Source organism: Fukomys damarensis, unplaced genomic scaffold (assembly GCF_012274545.1).
Source record: "Fukomys damarensis isolate Sample0158 unplaced genomic scaffold, DMR_v1.0_HiC HiC_scaffold_18, whole genome shotgun sequence".
Lineage (NCBI taxonomy): Eukaryota > Metazoa > Chordata > Mammalia > Rodentia > Bathyergidae > Fukomys > Fukomys damarensis.
Window position 1 is genome coordinate 21,261,833 of NW_022900930.1, and position 26,194 is coordinate 21,288,026.

A 26,194-nucleotide genomic window follows, 5' to 3' on the forward strand; every position below is an offset into this window, starting at 1 on the left:
GAATATTCACACCAGGGAAACTATTTGGTATTTACACATGTGGGACTTATTTATTTCACTTAGGAGTATATCTTCAATATGTATCCATTTTCCTATGAATGAATCTATTCTCTCGCTCTTTATGGCTGAGTAATATTCCATTTTATAGAAAAACCACAACTTCTTTATCCAGTTTCCAACGGATGGGCAAATAGGTTGTTTCCAAGATTTAGCTATTACAAACTGTGCCGCTATAAACATGGGTGCACATACTTCTCTGTGATATGATTCTTTTAGTTCTCTTGGAAAGATACCCAACAGAGGGATGGCTGGGTCAAATGGAACCTCCAGTCCAAGCTCTTTGAGGTATCTCCATATTGATTTCCATAGTGGTTGCACTAGTCTGCACTCCCACCAACAATGGAGGAGGGTTCCTTTCTCCCCACAACCCCGCCAACATTTGTTATTGTGTGATTTCTTGATAGCAGCCATTCTTTGTGGGGTGAGGTGGAATCTCAGTGTTGTTTTCATCTGCATCTCTCGAATGACCAGTGATGTGGAACATTTTTTCATATATTTTCTTGCTGCTTTCACTTCTTTGTATGAGAAATGTCTGTTCATTTCGGATGCCCATTTTTGGATCGGGTCTTTATATTTGGGGGGACTGATTGTTTTGAGTTCTTTATATATCCTTGATAATAGTCCTTTGTCTGAGGTACAGCTGGTAAAAATTTTTTCCCACATTGTAGATTGTCTCTTAGTTCTGCTAATGGTTTCTTTTGAAGTACAGAAGCTTTTTAGTAAGATGAGATCCCAGTTGTTGATTCTTTCTGCTAGTTCCCGTGCTACTGAGGATTTGTTCATAAAGTCTTTTCCTATACCAATGTCTTCCAGAGTTCTGCCTAACTTACTTTCCAGCAAGTTTAATGTTTCTGTTTTAATATTTAGATCTTTAATCCATTTGGATTTTAATTTAGTGCATGGCGAAAGATAAGGGTCTAATTTTAATCTGTGACAGGTTGATATCCAGTTTTTCCAACACCATTTATTAAAGAGGCTATCTTTCCTCCACTGAGGATGGTGAGCTCCTTTGTCGAAGATGAGGTAGCTGAGTACATCTGCATTTGTTTTTGTGTCTTCCAGTCTGTTCCATTGATCCTCAGGCCTATTTCTTTGCCAGTACCATGCTGATTTTATCACAGTGGCTTTGTAGTATAGTTTCAAATTGGGAATTGTTACACCTGGTGCCATGTGACTGTTGCCTATAATGGCTTTTGCTATTCTAGGTCTCTTGTGGTTCCAAATGAATTTTTGGATTCTTTTTTCTAGTTCTGTGAAATATAGTGTTGGAATTTCAATTGGCATTGCATTGAATGTATATAGCAGTTTCGGTAGTATGGCCATTTTCACTATGTTGATTCTTCCTACCCAGGAGCAGGGGATATCTTTCCATTTTTTTATATCCTCTTCGATTTCTTTTTTCAGAGTGCTGTAGTTTTCAGTGTAGAGATCTTTTGTTTCTTTTGTTAGATTGATTCCTAGATACTTCATTTTTTTGGATGCTATTGTAAAAGGAATTTTTTCCCTTATTTCTCTTTCTGTCTGTCTGTTATTTGTGTATAGAAAGGCTATTGATTTTTGGGTATTCACCTTGTATCCAGATACTTTACTGAATCTGTCAATTAAGTCTAGAAGTTTTTTGGTGGAGTTTTTTGGATCTTCAATGTAGAGTATCATATCATCAGCAAATAATGATAGTTTAACTTCTTCCTTTCCTATCTTTATTGCTTTAATTTCTTTCTCTTGTCTAATTGCTGTGGCTAATGTTTCCAGAACTATATTGAAGAGAAGTGGCGATAGTGGGCATCCTTGTCTTGTTCCTGATTTTAACATGAAGGTTTTCAGTTTTTGGCCATTCAATATGATGTTGGCTGATGGTTTTTCATAAATAGCCTTTATTAAATTGAGGTATAGACCATCTATTCCAATTTTTTGCAGGGTTTTTATCATGAATGGGTGTTGAATTTTATCAAATGCTTTTTCTGCATCTATTGAGAGGATCATATGGTTTTTGTCCTTGACTTTGTTAATATAATGTATTACATTCACTGACTTTCGTATGTTGAACCACCCTTGCATCTCTGGAATAAATCCGACTTGGTCATGATGGATGATCTTCTTAATAATCCTCTGTATTCTGTTTGCTAGTATCTTATTAAGGATTTTTGCATCTATATTCATTAAGGAGATTGGTCTGTAGTTCTCCTTTTTGGTTGTATCTTTCTCTGGTTTGGGAATCAGAGTGATACTTGCTTCCAGGAATGAATTTGGAAGTATAGCTTCTCTTTCAATTTCATTGAAAAGTTTGAAGAGTAATGGTAGTAGTTCTTCTCTAAATGTCTTGTAAAATTCAGCAGTGAATCCATCAGGGCCTGGGCTTTTCTTTGTTGGTAAGTTTTTAATTACATTTTCAATTTCACTGATTGTGATTGGGGTGTTTAAAATGTTTTTATCTTCTTCGTTCAACTTTGGTAATTCATAAGTATCTAGAAATCTGTCCATTTCTTCTGTGTTTTCCATTTTATTAGAGTACAGGTTCTCAAAGTAGGTGTTCATGATCCTCTGGATTTCTTTCGGATCTGTTGTGACTTCGCCTTTTTCATTCCTAATTGCATGGATCTGAGCCTTTTCTTTCCTTTTTTTGATAAGATTAGCTAAGGGTTTGTCAATTTTATTTATTCTTTCAAAAAACCAGCTCTTTGTTTCATTTATTTTTTGTATCGTTTTCTTAATTTCAATTGCATTGATTTCTGCTCGGATCTTTATAATTTCCTCTCTAAGAGTTACTAATCTCATTCATGAGGGCTCAGGACTCCTGACCTAATTACCTCCTTAAGGCCCAACCTGAAAATACCATCACAGTAAAGGTTACGATTTCAACATATAAACTGAGTTCAGGAACACAAATATTTAGTCCACTGTACTCCCTCCTCTCATGTGAATTTTAAAGATCATGCATTATCAGTATGCTAAAGTAGTACTAATTTAAAGTTGCCTAAAAACTGGATTTCAACCTGCCAAACATTAAAACTAGACCCTTATATTTCACCATGCACTAAATTAAAATCAAAATGGATTAAAGATCTAAATATTAAAAAAGAAACACTAAACTTGCTGGAAGATAAGTTAGGCAGAACTGTTGAAACATTGGCATAGGAAAAGACTTTATGAACAAACCCTCAGTAGCATGGAAACTAGCAGAAAGAATCAACAACTGGGATTTCATCTTATTAAAAAGCTTCTGCACTGCAAAAGAACCCATCAACAGAACAAAAAGACAACCTACAATGTGGGAAAGTATTTTACAAGCTGCTCCTTAAAAGGCTCTTATCTATAATATATAAAGAACTCAAAGCAATCAGCCCCCCAATATAAAGACCCGATTCAAAAATGGGCATCTGAAATGAACAGACATTTCACAGACAAAGAAGTAAAAGCAGCAAGTAAATATATGAAAAAATGCTCCACATTACTGGTCATTAGAGAGATGCAGATGAAAACAACACTGAGATTCCACCTCACCCCATAAAGAATGGCTGCTATCAAGAAATCAACCAATAACAAATGTTGGTGGGGTTGTGAGGAGAAAGGAACCCTTCTCCATTGTTGGTAGGAGTGAGGACTGGTGCAACCACTATGGAAATCAATATGGAGATACCTCAAAGAGCTGGGACTGGAGGTACCATTTGACCCAGCCATCCCTCTGCTGGGTGTCTTTCCAAAAGAATTAAAAGAATCATATCACAGTGATATATGCACCCTATGTTTATAGCGGCACAGTTTGTAATAGCTAAAACTTGGAAACAGCCCATTTGCCCATCAGTTGGAAACTGGATAAAGATGTGGTTTTTCTATGAAATGGATTACTACTCAGCCATAAAGAATGAGAAATTAGATTCATTTGTAGGAAAAATGGATACATATTGAGGATTTAATCCTAAGTGAAATAAATAAGTCACACGTGTAAATAGCGAATAGTTTCTCTGGTGTGAAAAACTATTTTACTACTATTAATGATATAATTGACAATGATATAATTGACAATGTGAAATAGGAAGAAAAGGTGGAGGGAAAGTGGGAAGGGTAGGGGAAAGGTAATAAGGGAAAAGAAAAAATGTGAGAAAATGAAAAAATGGAAATAAAATGTTTGTAAATGGGGAGGGGAGGAGGGAGTAAGGGAGGACAGGGACAAGGAAAAAAATGAGAAGCAAGACCTATCGTGTAAAGGTACAAGATCCCAATAATGAATGTAACTGTACTGTATCCCTAAAATGTACCAATAAATGCAATAAAAACAAATAAATAAATAAAGTTGCCTAAATGTAGTAAAATTCTGTTCCCAAATGAAGAATTCTGGGTAGCATATAAATAAATAAATAAATAAATAAATAAATAAATAAATAAATAAATAAATGGCTAGTTTAAAATCCATTTCTTTAAAACAACAAAAAATATGATTCAGAAAGGGAATTGCAGATTTTTAAAAGACAATAAGAAGGGTTGGAGATATGGCTTAGTGGCACCTGCCTGGCAAGCACAAAGTCCAGAGTTCAGTCCCAATAGCAAAAACAAAAACAAAAAACAAAAGACTCACTGCTATAGGAAATGTGGTAAGAAACAAAATGATTTCACATGATGGGAAAATTAACACAATGGATAAATTAGGAGTTACTTTAAGTTAGGTTTAAGATGTCCTGTCTAGTGGACCATTAAAAGTAGTACCAGGACAAAATAAAAATGTTGGTCACAAAACTCAAGATGTTTCAAAGTGCTGGTTTTTAAGTGGTATTGTCATTTCTTCCAGATCACTCCAGGAAGCAAGGCGGCAGCTGCCAACCTCTGTCCTGGCGATGTCATCCTGGCTATTGATGGCTTTGGTACAGAGTCCATGACACACGCTGATGCACAGGACAGGATTAAGGCTGCAGCACACCAGTTGTGTCTCAAAATTAACAGGTGCTCCTTAATCAATGGGGGTAAAATTTGATCTGTTTTGCAAGAGAACCTGAACCAGGACTATAAATGGTTTCATCCTCCTCGTGTGAACAAGTGTGACAGGGCCTAGAATTCTTACTGGCTTTTATATAGCAACCACTTTTTCTTCACTACAGTCAGTCAGTCTAGTAATTGTGGGCAAATCATTTTGAGAAAGAATTCCCTGTAGTGTCAAAATAGGGAAAGAGGCCTGATGAATTTTTTCTTCTTCTACTAACGAGTTGACTGACTATGAGGATAGTCATTAGCTACATAAACAACAGAGCAATATGACTAGTCATTCTGCTGTTCTCAATGTGATAGAGAATAGAATGAAATGTGTACCTAAAGGAACCTCTTAACTTGCCCAAATGTGATCATCTTAAAATTAGTTGCTAGTTTCCTATAGGCCATTGTCTGTTTTATACAGAATTCGGCCTGTAGTATCACAAGATATGAGAATGCATATGTGTGAGGTACATTAGCTACTGAGACATTTCTGATCAAAAAGAAGGAAATTCAACCCAATTTCTTGTCATGAGAATCCTAATCTGAAAACAAACCATGAAAATAATACAGTGATTGCGCGAACGTTTATCCTGTTGCTACTCTATTGACAACCATCTCTGTTGGTACCGAAGGCTCAATTGGTTGGACAATCCACTGATGTCTGGGATGAAAAGGAGTCTTTTCCTTTGTATGTGTAATCTGTGCTTCTGCCCGGCACACAGTCTCTTAGGAGCCACAAGGTCCCAGACAGATACATGAGAAGCATTAAGCCAAGCACAGTTCCCTCATGCTACAGCCGATAACCAACTGGCCAATCCCTCCGTGCCTGTGGTGGCCTGAGTAGGATGAGAGGGAAGAAGGGGAAGCCTGGGGAGTTTGCTCCTTGGAATCTGCAGGGTGAACTTCCACAGTCTCCCTCTTCTGTGCTATTTCTCACATGAAGGGAGGCCTCCTTTTTCCAGAAACTGCCCACGGTATTCCAGGCATTCTCTCTTGACGCATACCAGATTCCCTGAAAGGACATTAAACGAGTAAGAATAACTGGATGTGGAAATGCAGAATAACACGCAAAAAACAATTCCTTCTGCTTAAATTAGTAAGACTTCCAAGTATTTCCACAAACACACTGGGAAATGAAAGTACACTGAAAGTAGCAGTACCTATTGAATTTAGTTTACAAACTTTGTTTTATTTCCAGGGCAGAAACTCGCTTATGGTCTCCACAGGTGTCTGAAGATGGGAAAGCTCATCCTTTCAAAATCAACTTAGAATCAGAGCCACAGGTATGAATTCTCGAGTAAACGATATCCACACTGTGCTTTGCCTTTATGGGGATGCTTCCAAGAGCAGGAAGAGGCAAATATAAAAACTGGAGCAAATAACCTGATAAAATAGTGGTTTTCCTTTACTCTGAGATTAATTTATATAATCCATGTTTTCTTAAATTGGGAGAAAAGAGAAGTATGCCTGGGGGAGCAGCTTGTGAAAAGACTAGTATGTTCTCATCAAGAAGGATTTAGGTAAAGCTGCATACAGTCCACTGATGGACTTCTGCCAGATGGCTATGAGGTAATTTGAAAACTTGAAGTTGTTGAAACAAAGCAAAACCAAAACAAGCTCGACCATTTGAAACAAGTGTCTTTAGTCTAATTGTTACTGTAAACCTCAATCCTTCAAGGTCTTCACCCAGATCTTATTCTATACCCTTTAATTCTCAATTCTGGCTTTCTGTAATCAAATTTACCTTATAAAAAGATTTTTATTATGTTATCATGACAATATTCTGCCTGTGCAGCTAAATTATGGCAGATAAAGGATTTTCCCTGAAGGGAGTTAATTAATCTAATAATCTGATGCTCATCTGACCAAATCTATATTCAAAAAGTCTAAAAGAGTCAAATCAAACCGCCCTGTAATATACTGAAAAATCTAATTAAAAACAGAATTTTAGAGACTCTATTTAGATTTACAGATGAGTTTAATATCCCTTTTGAAATAAGTTTTCCTACTAAGGGGATCAGAAATTTCCAATGTATAGTTTTCTACATCTTTAAAAAGATGAACTGAAAACATTTACAACTCATGCTCTGGTGCCATTCCTCCTTTCAGGATCAACTCCTGAACTTGTCCTTCTCATCTTCTATTTATCTCCATAAGCCTCTGTTTTTTTATGGGTGCATAGATGGAGATTAACATAAGGACAAGTATTTCACAGAGATTCTCAAAGATTTAAGTTAAATTAATACAAGCAAAAATCTTGGTGCATTAAGTTGCTCATATACTGATAGACAGATCTCATTATTAATAAGTTACCCCTCTACTAAAAGCTCTGATCTTGGCCTCTCTCAACAGTGAAGTAAGAAGCTGCATGTATGATAAGGCTTCTATCCTCATTCCTGTGTATTATAATGAGGGCTTCCTCACTCATTACTATTATATTACAATGGGGCTTCTTTCCTTGTCACTCTTACATGGGTCACTACAAATTACATTGGATCAAAGCTGTAGTTTCAGTTAAAATGCAATCACTCTCAGAAAAAGACTCTCAACAGTGAAGTAAGAAGCTGCATGTATGATAAGGCTTCTATCCTCATTCCTGTGTATTATAATGAGGGCTTCCTCACTCATTACTATTATATTACAATGGGGCTTCTTTCCTTGTCACTCTTACATGGGTCACTACAAATTACATTGGATCAAAGCTGTAGTTTCAGTTAAAATGCAATCACTCTCAGAAAAAGATCATGTTGGATCATCTTTAGAGGAAATGAGTCTGTAAGATTCTTGTCCTAGACTTTTGACTGGAGGGAAGGTACAGCCTGAATCTAAAAAGCATATGGAGCAAGAGGAGGCTAAAACAGCTCCCAAAGGGAGGGAGCAAGACAAAGAATACACATGAAGTCAGGAACCATGTGTCTGTTCTTTCTGCTCTGCCTCTCCCACACATAACTCATAGCAGACATTCAATGAAAGGACCTGGAGGCTCAAAAGATAAAGAGTAAATTTGCTAACATTGACCAGAACTAGTCTGGGAATCAGTTCTCAAAACTGTTCTGCTATGACCTCCAGTTGCTACACTACGAAAGTGATCCTGAAGTTGAGTGGGATATTTAGGTCAGGTAGTGATCTAAAGGACAGGGTGGGTAATAAAGGTTGATTATCCCTTACCAGAAATGATTAGGACCAGAAGTATTTTGGTTCTCAGATTTGTTTTCATTTTTTATATTTGCATATATGTTAATGAGGTATTTTGCAGATGGGATTGAATTTGAAAAGTGAAATTCATTTTTAGATATATCTTATATACACGTGGCCTGATAGTAATGCCACACACTGTTTCAATGTGCCTGTATTTAACTGCAACTCATCACTTGAGGTCAGGTGTGGAATTCTCCACATTTTGCATTGTGTCATTGCTCCAAAAGTTCCCATTTTGAGACATGTCAAATTTCAGATTTTGGGATTAAGAAAATTTAATCTGTTAAATATAGAGCTAAGGGTTCTGAAATCTTATAGTGACTCACTCTGGTATGGCAGGTGGCTAGTGAATAGTAACACCTCTGATCAACATTTAGAAGACTGAAAGAAAAGTTCTCAAGGCAAGGCTATCACTTGTATATATCCCTTTGCACTTGTATATCACTTGTGTATCACCTATTTTCTCCTACCTTCACTCATCAATTCATCACTTAGAGGCAACGCAAGAGAAAAAGAGACTCTCTGGTGCTCTTGAAAAAGAAAAAGGAAATGTAAGGATCTTACACATGTATTTATTGACTGACTACATTCTTGCTTTCTCCACAACAAAGGGTATGAAATTTTACATTTCCTAATCTGTATACAACACACATGTAAAACTGTACAGCATCCTTTTGCAAATTATTTTTCCATTAAAAATGTCACCTAGTTTTGGAAAAGGAGAAAGATTTATACAATCAGAAGAGAAACCAGAGTATTGTCACCTAAATTTCAAATCAAATTTCATTAGTATGAGACGTAAGATATGGGGCCAAATAGACAGATTTGATCAAAGTACCAAACCCCAATGACCCTTCATCATGGCCACCTCTCCCACACTTTTGCACAAGTAACTTAGCACGAATTTATTAAACATATGATGAGCTTAGACAATTATAAGAGCCTGTGCTTTGCTAACATCTCTCAATAACTGAGGTTAAATGTAATTCCTAAATTCAACCCCTAGAAGTAGGCCTCTTTTACAAATCAATGGGCATTGATTTATGGCCATGATTATTTTAAGAATTGGATTCCAAGGCACAGTCCTAATTTTTAAAATCTCTAGCTTTTTGTCAATCATATATTAGCCCACATGTCCTATATTTGGAGGTGAAAATATGAATATTTATGATACTATAGAAAGGTAAAGATCACTTTAAGGCCCACAGAAGTTAGAAGGAGCCTTTAAAAATCCCATTCTTTTGAGTCATGACTAATCCATACTGCTAACCTCTCCTTGAGGCCATGCTTAAAGGGCTCCAAGAACAATATCGATTCTTCTCCTAAAAGATGGAATGATCTCTACTCCTTATGAGACTCTTAGGCCAGATTTTTATATAAACACTTTTCAAAATTTAGTATTTCAGGGCAAACATTCTTTATACAAAATAGCTACATTTCAATGGATCCCTTGCTATCTGAAATTCTTATTCCATGAACTACAACATAATGTGGTAACAAAGATCAAACAGTGAACTTAACTTACAGACTGGGACTGGGAAAAAAAAACTAGTTATGGGTACCTTTTAAATAACACAAAGCCATAATATATAAATACATATAGATAGAGAGAGAGAGAGATCATTTTAAATCTTAATGAGAACTCTGTAAATAGAGAAACTTTCTAGACAGCTAAGATGCCTCAGTGTGAAAAGCAAATGCCATTAGTAAATACATCAATCTTTAAAATGTCATTGTAGATAATTAGTGAAATGCATAAGTGTTGTAATTACTTGAGTTTTTGTGTCTCAACTCAAGTCAAACTTCTTGTAAGTATTGTGATCTTTGCTTTTGGAATAAAATACTCTTTTTCACTTAAAATTAATTTAAACTAATTTAAAACTAAAAACTTAAAACTATTTAAAACTAATATGTATTCACTGAAAAAGAAAATACTACATTTTACCATCTAAAGCTGGCCATAAGTAAAATTTTAATCTATGTATTTCTGATTTTTCCCCTATGCATAGACTTAAGCTTGGAAATTTTTTCTTACACAGTTACAGTAATAATTGATATAAAGTTTTAATGTATTTTTTATTTTACCATACTATCACTAAGCATTTAAATTTTGATTTTATGAATTTAGGCTTGAATCTTAGGCTTAAAAGGGACCTTATTTAGATCAACTCCAAGCAATGCAATAAATTCCTTCTGAACAATCCTAAACAGGTTTTGAGTGAGTGTACACATTTCTCTATATAAAAGTATTGCTCTAGACAAGGTATGTTGTTAGCCCTTCTTCAAAGCTTATACTGTACAACAAACCATTACCCTCATTTTTGTTTAAGATTAGTTGAACAACTCAAAATATAATGTACCTACTGCCATAGAAAAGATGCTTTTCAGAAACAATTCATCTCCTAACAAGAAGCTGTCGTCATTTTCACATAAACAACTGTATCCTTGCCATAGGTTTGATGATGTATTCACAAACACAGTTACAGTTTATTTTCATGAAATTAATCTGTAATGTTTTGATAACTGAAAAGCACCCTGCACAAAATAAACTTTTATAATCACCATTTCCCCCAAACTCTTCCCCAATGAGATATAGGAAATAGTTAAATAAATCACTGGAGGAAAAAAATGACTTTAAGCGTTACTTTATTTTTCATTTAAGGGATGAATATGAGGAAAATTTGATTGTTCATAAATTTCAAACATGATAAAAAATAATCATTTCTTCATTATGGCTTGATCCGCTGTATGCTCACTTCATGTAGTTCTTCTTCACTTCCCTTCCATTTTACATCAAAAAACATAGCAGAGAAATAAGAAAAAGAAACTGTGAATCAAACATACTTTTTCTGATTGAGATGGTAAGAACTTGAGTCTGTATCTCAACTTGAGTCTTGAGCCTTTTTCCGAGTAAGAAATTGAAGGTGACCTGTGAGTACTGTCATTGCTGCAAACATTTCAAGGACTTGGGAGATCAATGTCAAGAGCTGTGTTCACTCAGGGTCAGTGGGATTCTGTCAAATTATGGAGCTTTTACTCTGGCCGTTCTACCATTTCATTAACTCAAAATATTGTGCCTTAATATAAGCTCCTAACATTGCAAAATGTTTTTAAATTGTTGTTTTGAATGATCACTTTTGAATTCCTAAGCGATAATACAAAACCATATTTTCTGAGTAGAATAAACACAAGAGCTGGACTATATTAACTCCTATATAAATTTTTTACTGGTATTTTCTGTTGCTCATGATTTTTTAAGAAAGGGAAAAAGAATTACATAGAACAGTAAACATCTGACTGGTTTTGTCTTTTGATTCTGCTTGCCCATCAACAGTGATGTAATGCTTGGATAGAATGTCGCCTCTTGGTACCATGCTTAAATTTCTTGTTTATATTTGGTGTATACACTTCATTGTGCTTCAGGGAATGACTCCAGAATCCAATAAACTAATGCTTTGCAAAGCTTAAGTAAAATAACTGAATGCTGTACTAGAAAGTCTTCATTTTATGATCTAAACAGAAAATAGAGGCATTTTCTTTTAATAAATTATGCAGCTTTGACCTTTGTGATATATGTAACCAAAACGGAAAGTGGCAAAAAGAAAAAAGAAAGCTTGGAATTGATTAACTTATGTGTTGCTATTTAGAAGTACTGCTAGAGACTATTAATGCACAAACATTTTCAGAGAAATTACCTCTTTTACAGGACAATCGCTGTCCATTGTTAAGCATCATTTAAGGCTAAGAAAAAAATAAGGGCAGCAATTTCTTCCAATAAAGCCGTTATATTATGTTAACTCACTATTTCAGGACAAGGGATTTAGCTCAGTGGCATCATGCCTGCTTCACTACCACAAGGTCAAGTTCAATCCCTGGTACCAGAAAAGAAAAACTAATTATTTTAAATTTTTACCAAGATTTTGAGGAACCTTATACCGTGTTTTCTTTCTTTAAAAAAAAAAAAAAAAAAAGAGCTGAGTTCCACAAAACTTGAATAGTTTAAACCTGTCTGATTCACTTTTTAATTAGCCTGGAAGATATATATAATCCACTAAAACTACATTAGGCAATTAGCCTCTGTACTCTTTCTAATCAAAAATAATTACAAGGGCTTGAATCGTGACCACTGATATTACTTAATATTCTTTCCATGTCCCTCTTTTCATGCCATAAGAATCATGGCTCATCATAACAGTTAATTATAAAACACAGCTAATTCAAGTTATTAGATCAATTAAAACATTCAGATCGTACCACTATATGAATGCTTGGCTACATGTACTTGTTCTAGAATTCAAAGCTAGGACATTTCTGAAGCTCCATTGGGTTGTGTTGTCATCATGCAGCAACAGTAGCCAACCAGCCAACTCCTTAGCTGTCAGCTGTTATTATAGATGGAAAAAAAATCAAAGGAACAAGGTATAAGTCAATTAAATCACACTGTAGAGTCATGGGCTAGACTGTACTCAACTCAAACCTTCTCCTCAGCTTCACAAGGCCATTACACACTGTTCCGTGTTGATGGGATAAAAGCTAATCTTTAGCACATCATGGATGCTCAGTTACTAAGAGATTTGGGGTAGCTGGAAAAAGACTCAGTAGGTTGGTATTTGAAGCTACACTCATATACCCTGTCATAACTACTTTAAAGAAAAGTAGACTTTGCCATTGGCCAGAATCAGGAAAGAAGGAATATGTGCAGAATCCCTACTCAGTAGAACCAAGGCAGAGCATTTTCCAGCTTGGATGATTACAGAAAGTTGTTTATGTTCTCAGACGCAAGAAATTCTAAGAAAAAAAGATTCTACCTCTGAGAAAAGAAGAGTTATTTTCTTTATTATTTATTCTTCCTCCTCCTCCTCCTCTTTCTCCTCTATTTCCTTCTTCCTTTTCCCCCTTTACCTCCTCCTCCTACTTCTTTCTCTTCTTCACAATTTCTTCTCTAACAGAAATGCACCATCCCACAACCCACGCATCTGTAATGATCGGGGGAAAATAGGAGGTCAACACAAATATGGCAGGATTATAATTTTTAGAGAAAATCATCTCTTCCCAGTAACATCTCAAATAATTATACATATTTCTGCTGTCTCGAGTCCATTTGCAACGCTGATGGCACATTTACAAAAATAAATGAAATTGATGCAAATGTGGGAGTAAGTATGCTCATATCAAGATAAATCATGCTGCTTTCTCCACTTAGGTTCAGGAACGGAAGGAGCTCATGAACTGCAGCATTGCCTATTGGTTTTGTGTGTCTATGTGTTGCTCAGAAGACAAAAAAATCTTTAATGGTTATACAAAATTATACATGTATTCAAAACTGAAAAACATTACTTCTGACGCTGATGTGTCGTCCTGTTCCTAAAGTAAAAATCCTTTTTGAGTCACACATATTGCTGGTTTCTGACTTACTAACTTATTCCTCTTGGAAATGAATAAATATGAAAAGTTCTTTAAACACACAATATTAAATCATTAAAATAAAAAGGAAAGTGTTTTTATATATGTTATTCCTACTTTCATAAAGTCTTTTAAATCTTATTCAAAAATTGACATGATAGCCTAATTTGAACTTTTTTGTACTTTTTTTCTCTCTTCATTTTTACTTTTGGTTTTTGAGACAGGATCTTGATATATAGCCCAGGCTAGACTAGAACACAATCCTCCTGTCTCAGCCTCCTGAGTGCTGGGATTACTTGTAGCTACTTCTTGAAAACAGAAATTTTACCAAGATTGGTTAAAATAATTCAATATACTTATTTACAAATACTCATTCTCCTTCTGTTTTAAGAAATAGAAAGTTTGTTAAGTTCTCACTGATAGAAAACATGCAAGTTATACTTGAGAAGATCTTAAATATAATGATTTTTTTCTAAGCAAAAAAATCTCACTTCTGACACAGATTTTCAATATTCAAGTGAGTCGTTACAATTTCTTAAAAGCAGGAGATGAAGTCAGTAGGGGGCAGACAAGAGATACAATGTATGAACCATACTGCAATATTTTAAATAAGCTCAATTCCTTTGCATCCTAACATTTAGTAGATGAACATAGCTCGTGAATATCTCAGAGAATGGTAACAATGATTATCCCTAACTCCTCCCTTAATCTTGCTATTAATCTGGTGTTGGGTAAAGATGCCTTTATTAACAGTAGCATTGCTGTTAGTTTGGTTCTGTAACGGCGTGTATACTCTGTGGCTGTGTGTATTTTGTCTGCCATTGTACAGGAATTCAAACCCATTGGTACCGCACACAACAGAAGGGCCCAGCCTTTTGTTGCAGCAGCAAACATTGATGACAAAAGACAGGTAGTGAGCGCTTCCTATAACTCACCAATTGGGCTCTATTCAACTAGCAATATCCAAGATGCACTCCACGGACAGCTGCGGGGTCTCATTCCTAGCTCACCTCAAAAGTAAGTATCAGACTCTTGGTTCTGGCCACTGTGTTCTTGACGGTGATAGTATGGTTTATTTTCCTTTCAGAAGTCCAGCTCTTGTTTTCTTTGTATTTTCTTGAAGGCACTATTAGATTTTTACTTTTAAAGACAAACATCTAGAATTTGGTTCTAGTTGTTCTGGAGCCTGATCAGCCAGTTCTTGAACATTTATTTAAAAAGAAGAAATCACTCTGGTTCCATAATCACCCTTCTTAGTTGTGTCTGTAGTCCGTGCTAAATAATTCCCTGTACAATTATCATTCATTTAACTTTATTATAAAATATTAATCTTCCACTAAGGGACTTCTTTAACCCTTTGTTTTCACAGGATGTGAACTACTTTGAACACAAGCACAATGTTCGGCCCAAACCTTTCATAATCCCAGGCCGAAGCAGGTCATAAACCCTGAGATTGTGAAGTTTGACATGCATGCTCCTTTAATCAATTCTTACTAATCAAGCAAAGTAACTTTTAGATGTTTGGAGTGATTTTTTTCACTGTGAGGCTTATTTCAAAAGCAAAAAGAAACAAAAGCAAAACAGAAAGCAAAAAAACAAAACAATAGCCAAATCACCTACATTTGTGAGAGTAAATACAGACAGGATTACTGAGCTGTGAAATTTTATGCAGTCACCATGTATATTTATAACTAGCACCCCTGCTGCTCTGGGGGTTCTATCCAGAACACAGTGACCTTTGAATCAGGCAGACATACTCAATCCCAGATCAGGAAAGCCCTTCCAACAGGGACAGAAATGGAAACCAGACTCCATCAGGCACAAGGAAGCCTGCTGGGCACACATGGGAAAGCAGTGTTGTTTTGTATGTTTGACAGACTTGTCACCCCACTACACTCCCTGATCTCATCGAACTATCAAACCCCATTAATTCTAGCACTTACATAAAACTAAGTTTTTATTCTTATGGATCCTTGCAAAGAAAAAGGCTCCTTGAAAAGAAGCTTTTTCTCTTGAGTGAAAGAAAATAAGTATAAAATAAGTGTTAGGAGGAGGCAGGTTACTGGTTACCCAATGCACAAAGCTATAAAATGGTAATATTAATGAACCAAGCCTGAATTCTTGTCTATCTATCAGATGAAATTATTATTGCTAGAAATCAAACTTCAAAGACATTACAATAACACCCTGCACTGCTACGTTGGGAATAGCAGCTTCAGGAAACCTCAAACCCATTGCTCTGACCTCAGCTGAGTTACCCTGGAAGAAGGAAGCTGGTGCTTAGGCTAGATTGATCTTACCAGGTTAGGATCAGCGGATAATAAATTATATCCAGGTTCCAAACTGGTAGCCGATGGGTAGCCTAATTTCACAAACATGTTTCCCTTGACTCTATTGTTTAATCTTTTAAATGTACACGTCTTTAGATGAATTGGGGCTTGTCAAAGTGGCCATCATCCTGAAGTGTGTGCTGCCGCCCACTTTCACATATGTGTGTCTCCCCCAGCCCCCGGACACCTAAACTTATGACTGCAGCCATGGTGGCCATTCATCACTTGATAAATGATGGCCATGTGCAGACTTCTCAGTAAGCTAGAGGTAGACCTGGAAGACTGTCTCAAATTGAGCCAATTTTTGTGATCTCAGATCCAGAAGGAGCACTGGAACGGAAGACCAGGATAAAACTGCTATGAAGGGAATGATAACAAATACATCTCCCCAACCCATCGCATCCTAGAATGTAAGCTCGGCATCTTGACATTCCACATTCCCAACACCTAGAAATGAGGCTAGGACAGAAGAATAAATACTTAATCAATGTGCACTCGGACTAAATCCTAAAAATATGAAGTAATAGTTCCTCAGTGTGTGGTGAGAAGAACTGTTATTATCCCTCCCTGCCCCGTGCAAACTCTGCACCTTTTCTCTTTATTATCTTGCTCCATTATGTTTCTCTCTCCATCTTTTCCATTTTTCTAGTTTGAGATGCTTCTCTGCACTACCCCACCTTCAGTAACACAACAATTCATACTAAATGTTAAAATGCTATTTTACTCCTGAACAAAAACCTTCCCAGAAAAACATCATAAAATGAAAATACCCACATTGTTTTGAGTTTGCATCACTGTAAATCCATTATCTTCCACCTATAAGACTTCAGGATGCTTGAATAAAGTCATACATTAGAGAAATATTATATCCTTCCTTTATAAAAGACACATTTAATTTTATAAAAGTTCAGAGAGAGACCTAGATCTATAATTCTTCCTTTTATATTTTCATTTTTAATTTAAAATCGTGCTAAGGACAAGTCACTCACAAGTTTGTCATTTAAAAGTACTTTTTTTAAAAAAAGCTGAATTTATAAGAGAGAAAGAAGGGAAACAGAAATGAGAGGACTTTCCAGTGTGCTAATCTTAAAGAATTATAAAATGCTTCTCCAGTTCTTCCTATCTTTCTGTTGTCATACTGTTTGTTCTAGTTTTGGAAATTTTTACTCCCTCAAGATGATTCTTCAACAAGTAGAATTCTGAGAGGCTATTTGCCAAACTACGACAGCACTATTAGTGAACAACTTGTTTAATCAGAAGTAAATTGAGTCGGGGACTTAGCTCAGTGGTTCTGCCGCTTGCCTCACAAGCATAAGGTCTCGAGTTTGATCCCTGGTAACAAAACAAAAGTAAATTGAAATACCAAATTTGTACTGTCTTAATCTCCCTGAGGTTTTACTACTAGCACTGGTTCTCTTAATTACTTCAACATAGCCGAAGCATTCCTTTTATGTGTAAATTTGTAAAGCTAAAGCTATAACTAATAATCTATACAAGCCATTAAAGATCCAAATATTAAAATAAAATCACTATGCAACTTTTTGGACAAAGTACATCTAGAAGCATAGCCCCAAAAGTCGGTACACACCTCCAGAGAAATCTGTTCTCTGTTGAATGATTTTGGGCATGAAGTAATTGAGTGCATGATCAAGCTGAATCAGCTTCAGGAACTCTCATTAGTACCTCCAGGTCATAAGGAATAGGTCATGGTAACCTATGATGATAACCACTCTGACTGGAGTCCATGAAAACTATTTATTTAAAATAAATCAAGAGATCATTTTCAGTTGTTCCAGAAATTTATAAAAAGGTCATTCTTCTTGGCTTAAGAGTTTATTTTTCATCCCCTAAATAGACGTGAGTCCTTAAACAGAATGATAAAGGAACTAGGAAATCGAATACACAGTTCTTGCATAACCAAAATTATATGCACAGACATGCTGATAGACAAGAATACTAACAGGAAAAGATTACTAAGTACAATTACAAAATAAAGCATTTCTGTAAGTTCCAGACTGACACTAGTATCCAGCACTCTGCCTGGTCGTGAGTTCAGAGTGATTCTAAGTGTTGGTTGAATTTGTTCACTATATTGAGCCCAAAGTTTCCTAAGATTTAATTCAGTATTTTAAATCCCTAAACTACAATTTTATGGGCTTCATTATAGTTAGGTCAAATCAACATTCTCCTCATTAAGCTGCACTACAGCTGAAAATCAATTTCTATGCTTTTACTAGATGAAGTTCATTTCAGGATCCAAGTTAGTGTTAAGCCTCCAAAAATGATGACTGAGGTCATGTGACAGTTTGTCACGTGATTTAACCAGTGTGAAGAGATTGCGTTTCAAACAGGTTCTCAACCAGTAAGTGAAAAAGCAATTCCATTATTCAGGCTGTGTAAATAGTTGAAATGGATAACACAAAGTTGTTGTTTTTTTTTATGTTTTAAATCCATTTAATAAACAAAGGCTGTGCAAACTAATCAGGCTGCAACACTGGTAAATTTTTTTTTAATTTTTAAAAACCACTGCCCATTATCCTTCTCTGTTTTGCTGTCTACACGGAACTGAGACTAACATTAGTAAGTAGCCTTAGAGGGTAAATGAAGTGTTGGGATCAGGGTTGAGAGAATATTGACTTTGAAGTAAACACATCATATAAATCTACTCTCTGTCTTAAGTTTACAACAACACTCACTAGCATGATAGAGATTTATTGTAACATTAATATTTCTTTTTGCTTTTTTTTAAATGACTATGCTTTTTTAAAAAATCTCTTAGTATATTCCATTTTCTTACAAAATGCATCTCTCATTCTACACTTAAAGTGCATGTAGCAGCCTGAGATATAGCTCAGTAACAGAGCAAGTGCTTAGCATGCATGAGTTCAATCCTCAGGTTCAAGCTTCAGCACAAGTAAATAAATATAAGTAAATACGTGCAGTTGTGTCTAGCCTCCTATCCCGTTTCATAATGAATATGAAATCTCTCTAGTTCTTAAATCTGCATGACTGGCCTTATTTATATTTTAATAAGTCCCTATAACTCGTTTCTTAAAGAAAATAAGAAATATGCATGGAAAAATATATGTGCTTCCAGAATTTTACATGAAATACCTATGTAGAAAGGAAATACAGGTTAGTCTGATGAGAGCATCTAAATAGTCTGTGATTACCTTATTCATCTTCTAATCATTAATTGCAAGGTGACAAGCATTTATTGGCTTTTTCTAGATCTTGGAGTAAGCTACAAAACAGCTTTTTTAAATAAAATAATAAAAACAGGAAATACTGAAGCAATAGCAATAAAATATTTACAATATAGCCTTAAAATATAGTCTTTGCTTTATCACATTCAAGTTGCCATTCAGTGAAAGCTCAACTGTATTCTTGAAACGTACGCTTATTTTGAAATGTTCCCCTAAACCTTTGATTGAATCTTCACGCTACACATTCACTTGGCATTTGCAAAGGATCATTCGTTAATATTTTACTTTTAAATATTGTACTTCAAAAACTGTAAATCAGTGTCCAGCCAGTGTAATTTTACTGGCGGCCTATTTTTAAAAAGTGAGAATAGCTGTATTTCATCTACTTACTTTATGTACATTTCTTTCTATATGTCACCCTCACCTTACAAATCACCCAGTGGAATAGAGCCAACAAATGCAATAGCACTTGCATCTTTTAATTTTATTAAAATTTCTTCAGTCATTAATTTTTAAATATCATCTTTTTTAAAACAAAGTCTAGGCAGTGTTTTAGTTTGGTACAATTTACTTCTGACTTTTTGTCTTCCATTCTTTTTAACCTCTCTGTACTTGTTCTCTGTGTCCTTCTGGTTCCTTGTGTCATCTGTGTGTAATGTGGTCATTAACACAGTGGATGCAGCACGCCCTCCGGTATTGATGGTGGCAGTGGACGTAGCACCCCTTCTTCTGTCAGTACTGTTAGTACCATTTGCCCAGGTGACTTGAAAGTTGCTGCTAAGATGGCCCCTAACATTCCTTTGGAAATGGAACTTCCGGGTGTGAAGATTGTACATGCTCAGTTTAATACACCTATGCAGTTGTACTCAGATGACAATATTATGGAAACACTTCAGGGTCAGGTTTCAACAGCTCTAGGGGAAACACCTTCAATGAGGTAATACGAGTCTTTTTGAACCATGGGCATATTAACTAAACACATGGGCAATGTCAACTTTCATGGTGTCTCATTAACATTGTCTTACTGGAAAGAAAGTTATGTGAAAAGCTTTAAAGAAAAAGTACTGAGGATTTATTGCAAATATCTAGGTGATAAAGCTGATTTGAGAAGATCAAGATTATCTGAAATAATGTGGTAGATAGCAGTAAAATGAAATAATACAAGGATGAAATGTGTAGGTTGTTTGAAAGTTATATTGTATTTTACAAATGTCTGATTTAGTACTTCCCAAAAGTGATTTATAATCGAGTATATCCAATGTCTGTCTTTGGGGGTCAGAAATTAGGAAGGAGGTTGGGAAGGTCAGAGGATTTTTTGTAAGACGATACCTCTTCTCTTCTAAAGGAAATGTGTGGAGAGGTGATGATTTTTCCATTTAAAATGTTTTCAAAGAATTTCATATAAACAAAATAATTTTTTCAAATATAATACAGATAGTTAAAATGTATACAGATATCTATTGTTTCTAAGCAATGAAGTTAAATGACATAAAGCAACAAAGTACTGAGTGCCAGAGAAATAGTATTATGGTAGCATTTTTATTCATTATGAATATTTTTATGGAGCATATTAAGTAAAGCTGCTATCATTACTATTAATGAATTTTAATGTGGCTATTTTAGAAATGCAGGATAATCAATCTAATATATATACAGAATCTGACCAAAAAATGTATACGCACTTCAGCAGTTCACCATAACTAATAAATGTCTGGAAGCTCATGGCCACCACTTTGAGCACCTCTTGTAACTGTAGAGGCCAAAGGTAATGTGTATTAATCTCATGATGTCGCAATGAATTTAGTATTAATGTATTTATATCAGTTTTTCTTTTCCTGAAGTATACATTTTTTGGAGGGCTCTATAGATGAAAGTTTCCACATGTTTTCAAACACTGAGAAATTTAATTTCATCAATTTATAAGTTAAATGATATTTTTGTTATTTCCAGGACTTAACAAAACAAATTCGCCTTAAAAACAAAATTAAGCAATTTGCTCTTAGTTTAATATCAAAAGTAAATCTAAATGCTATAAAATTTTCATGCCTGCTAATAATGAAACTGGGTTAACTCCTGCACTATCGTAGGTATGCTGTCTTTTTTCTGAGAACAGTTCATTTTGGTCACAAAATTTTTGAGTCACAAGGCACAAGTCTTGTTGGCTTTTTTTTAATATTACTATTTCTCAACAATCACCTTTTAGTTTTCCTCCAAAGTATTTTGTCCCAAATGGATAGTGCCAGGGCCAGGGATTTGGCTCAGTGGTTCCACTGCGTGTCTCATAAGCGCAAGGTCCCGAGTTCGATCCCCAGTACCAAATCAGTTATTTGGGCTCGGAATTTAGCTTAGTGGTTCCAGAGCCTGCCTCACAAGCACAAGGACCCGAGTTCTATCCCCAGTGCCAAAAAGCAAGCAAACAAACAAACCAAATGGATAGTGCTGATGTGGCCCTAGGTTGATTGCTCAATGACATTTTGAGGCACGCTATGTGAATTCACATTATATTTTAATTATACTGTTCACTTGAAAGTAAATCCCTCTTCAGCATTGCTGTAATATAGTGATGACTGCTTACTGGTGTCTGCTGCCTCTCGGTGCCCTGGGGATGCTTCACCTGCCGTCCTCGTATTTCAGTGAACCCACAGCCTCCGTACCACCCCAGTCAGATGTGTACCGCATGCTCCATGACAACCGCGATGAACCTGCTCAGCCTCGCCAGTCAGGCTCCTTCAGGGTGCTCCAGGAGCTAGTGAACGACGGTGAGCATTCACATCTGCTGTACTTGATTGAAAGAGGCCATTGGAAGGATGGAGGAAGGGGCTGCCACAAACATGCCAGGGATGAAAGTCTAAATATCATTTTTAATCAGTAAGCAAGGATGGTGCCTTGAGTAGGCAAAGAGCCTGCAGGGTATGTTCAAGCAGTCACAAAATGCAAACAGTCATTAAAAGGCAATGAGGATGAATTCCATCCATGGAAGTCCAGGGTATCTCTGCTCATGAATCGTAAGATCTGATCTTAGCTACATATCGTACACAGTCTTGTTCTCCTACACTTTAGGGTTCCATCAACATGAAAGTTAAAAAAAGCTTTTTAAAAAATACTATGATGAACCTGACTGTGTGCTGAATTCTGTGCCAAGTACTTCATGTGCCTTATCATTTAATTTTCACAATAGCACAGTGAAGTGAGAGCTGTTAACTGTCCCACTTAACACACGAGAAATTGATGTTCCAGGAAAATGGGCTTCTGCAAGCCACATAGACCCTAAGTAGCAGAGCTGGGCCTCTGGTGCACTCCTGCTATTTTTTGGGCTTAAACGCCTACCCATACTTTTCCACCCCTAAAAATATATATACAGCCCTTAAAAACAACAGAAAAATGCAAAATGTCCTATAAGGATGGGTATTAACAACCACAATAAACAAAAGATGAAACAAGTATGGACAAGGATGTGGAGAGTGAAGGGAACCTTTGTACATTGCTGATGGAAAGGAAAATGAATGGTACAGCCACTGTGCAGGACAAAATGCTAGTTCTTCAGTTACACGTAGAATTAACATACGAACCAGCAATTCCATTCCTAAGTATTTGCCAAAAGCAGGAACTCAAACAGATACCTGCACACTAATGTTCACGTTATTCTCAAGCATCAGAAAGGTGGAAAAAATTAAGTATCTGTTGACAAAATGTGATATATATGACTATTATTCAGCCTTAAAAGGAATGAAATTCTTATACATGCTGTACCACAGATGTACCTTGAAAACACCTATGTACATAAAAGAAATCAGACAAAACAGGACAAATATTATTTGGTGTATGTATGTGCAAAATCTATAATAGACAAATTCATAGTGACAGAAAGTGAAATAGAAGTCACCAGAGACAGTGAGGAGGTAGGAATGGAGAGATTTTACTTAATGGGTACAGAGTTCCTGTGTGGGGAGGATGAAACAGTTCTGGAAGTGGATCCTGCTACTGTGAATGTACTTAATGCCACAGAGTTGCACACTTAAAGGTGGTGAAAATAGTGAAGTTTAGCCAGTGTGGTGGCACACACGCACCTGTAACCCCAGCTACATGGAGGTTGAAGCAAGACGATCACAAGTTCGAAGCCAACCTAGGCAACACAGCAAGACCCTGTCTCAAAATAAAATTTTCAAAAGAGCACCTGGGGAAGCAGCTCAGTTACAGAGCATGTGCCTCACATGCACAAGGCCCTGGGTTCAATTCCCCATTCCACCAAAAAAGGAAAAAAAAAGTTATGTATATTTTTCCACAATAAGAATAAAAAATGAAAGATACCTCCTGCTGCTTTGAACATTTTACAACAGTTTCCTGCAACAGTAACAAAATATTTTAATCAGATCCATTTTGAAAACCACTGCTTCAGAATCAAGTCTCCACTGCTTCAGTTAGGCCTGTACCTTTGGAAATAACAGTGCAAACACAACTTCAGAATTCCTTAGGCTAAAGTGCACGCTTGAAAATAGAAACACAGTCAGACTGGAGTCAGCTGTGCCCTCACCATAAATGGAAACTCTCTGTTTTTCAGATGACCGCCCTGCTGGGACTCGCAGTGTGAGAGCCCCGGTCACCAAAGTCCATGGTGGAGCTGGAGGCGCTCAGAGGATGCCACTCTGTGACAAGTGTGGAAATGGCATCGTGTACGTCTCATTTTTAACCCACTATAAAGATTGGTGGGGGGTTTCCTTCTCTTCTGCTTTAAAACATATAGAAAAGGCAGTTATGAAAAAGTTAAGTTTCTATGCACAAACTTGAAACAGAATGTTCACAACATTTAGCACATATTTTTTATAAGTTAATCATTTATTTGAGATCTGGATCCAAATATCCAAAAGTGAAATAAGTTTCTCATTTCCATTTAGTTAGCCTATTCTGAGCAGCATTCCCTAGCTGTAAACCCACACTGGCACACAACGTGAATGAGCAATCTTGACTTCACTTCCAGATGTACTCTTGGGGTAAAGAGGCACTTGCCCCAAATGTGTATTTAAATATTTCCAGGAATCATGATTTCACTTTTTAAAGCATCCCCCAAGCCCTCCCTTTGTTAACGTACAATCTTCACACGCTTCCTTTTTTATATAAACCCAGGGGAACAAATAACAAGAGTCATCAAATTGTTCATTAAAACACATTTGTTACCCAATTTCTTAAATCACTCAAATGTTAAAATCATTTCTCAAAGTACAATCCACTTCCATTTCACTGGGCTTCCTGTCTAGCCTCGCTTGGTAGTTCTAATCTTCAAGTGAACCAGATAATTGTAATCTCTGGACAGCGTGTGGTCCGTGCGGCCACTTCTCCACCCCTTTCTTCTGTTCCTCCAGGCAGATCTGCCCAGTTATCTGGGATGCAGACCGCGAGGGCAGTGGAAGAGGAAACTGGGGGGAGCCAAGGGCAAACTGTGGGCCAGGAAGCCAAAAGCAGGACAGAGAGTTGGGGAGGAGAAAAGACCTCAAATGTACAACAGTTCATGATGTCTCCGAAAGCAACTAATTGTTCCAGAGTTGGAGTAAACTCTTCCCGCAATCCACCCAGTTCCTGGCAGTTCTTTCTCTGCTTCACGGAACCACCAAGAGCGAAACCTAGAGAAGGGCCTTGGATTGTGTGACCCACACCGAGATCAAAGTCAGAATCCTGTCTAGCCTACATCATGTCTTCCTCCTACTCTTTTTATATAAACCACTTGCTTGAGAATCTGAAAAACAGTCATACCTCAGCACCAGAGGAACGCGAGGTGGTTTCTTTGGCTGACTTCCATCCCCCTGACAATTCCACAGCCATGAGGCGTTTTACAGCTGGTGCCTGTTTATCTCCCACAGTGAAACGCCTGGCTTGGCTGCGGGGTTCTCTCCTGCTGTGTCAGGTTCATTGCTCTCGTTTCTCATTTGAGCTTATTTTTCCCGACAGGGGCGCCGTTGTGAAGGCGCGAGATAAGTACCGGCATCCAGAGTGCTTCGTGTGTGCCGACTGTAACCTCAACCTCAAGCAAAAGGGCTACTTCTTCGTGGAGGGGGAGCTGTACTGTGAAGTTCACGCGAGGGCCCGCACGAGGCCCCCAGAGGGCTACGACACAGTCACCCTGTATCCCAAAGCTTAGGTCCTTTGCAGGAGGGGGCACGCACGCACGCATGCACACACGTACATTTACACGAGAGAGATGTAAGAGGTTTTTGGGCTAGAAGATGGTGAACCGCAGGCTGCAACTCTACAGCCACGGCTTTTAGACATTCATTTATCTTGTTGTGTATTGAGAAAAAGAAATGCAAATGTCTGCCCTATGACAAAAACGTGTTTAACTGTGTTTTGCAATTCTTTTTATCTTTGGTAATAGCAGTAATGACATTAAAAGCAATACTTTTTGTATGTCATATGCCACGATTTACATTTCTAATATGGCCACTCAACGTGTAAACATCAAGATATTAGAGGAAGTTTAGTGTCCTTCCTTGACAGATTGATTTTTACAACTGTAGAAAAACTGTATCAAATACCAGTCGCATATTCTAACATACTCTGCAGTGGTCTGCATCTGTTTTAACTGTTATACTGCATGTGAGGGAGAAGTTCTCTCTAGGTTCTTATTCAAGCTACTGTATGCAAAAAAAATAAATATATAAAACATTTTTAAAATACCTAATGAAGTGGCAATCGAATTCAGTTAAAATCAACATTTCAGTGACAGGGTTCAGTCATACCTTGGCATGTACACAACACTGCCAACTCAGATAGCTTAAGAAATATGACTTCTTTAGTCTGTTTGTTTGCTTGGGGTGCTGGGATTTGAACTTATACTCTTCACACAGAGCTCCAACCCCAGCTCCCTTATTGATTGATTGATTGATTGATTGAGACAAAATTCCCCTGACTGAGCGGAGCTTGAATTTGAAAACTTCCTGCCTCAGCCTTCCAAAGCGCCAACATTAAAGGGGAGGGCCACCATCCCCAGCTTCTTTCGTTTTTATAATTCACTATTTCTTATGAGTCCAAATTTTTTGCAACTAG

At 36.7% G+C, this 26,194-nt stretch overlaps 1 protein-coding gene across 3 annotated transcripts in view; it reads left to right on the forward strand.

The window, feature by feature from the left end:
- The window catches only part of Pdlim3 (PDZ and LIM domain 3), a 34,707-nt gene extending 8,934 nt beyond the window's left edge, over positions 1–25,773 (forward strand). The window contains exons 2-8 of one of the 3 annotated variants that reach the window (XM_010619770.3): positions 4,844–4,995; positions 6,221–6,305; positions 14,993–15,060; positions 19,833–20,096; positions 21,794–21,918; positions 23,718–23,829; positions 25,100–25,773. In XM_010619770.3, the coding sequence (XP_010618072.1) occupies positions 4,844–4,995; positions 6,221–6,305; positions 14,993–15,060; positions 19,833–20,096; positions 21,794–21,918; positions 23,718–23,829; positions 25,100–25,289 (996 nt within the window). In that variant the 3' untranslated portion in view covers positions 25,290–25,773. Of the gene's footprint in view, positions 1–4,843; positions 4,996–6,220; positions 6,306–14,452; positions 14,641–14,992; positions 15,061–19,832; positions 20,097–21,793; positions 21,919–23,717; positions 23,830–25,099 lie in introns of all 3 variants that reach the window. The other 2 variants (XM_033765409.1, XM_010619769.3) reach the window with 2 other exon arrangements.
- Positions 25,774–26,194: the final 421 nt, after the last annotated feature.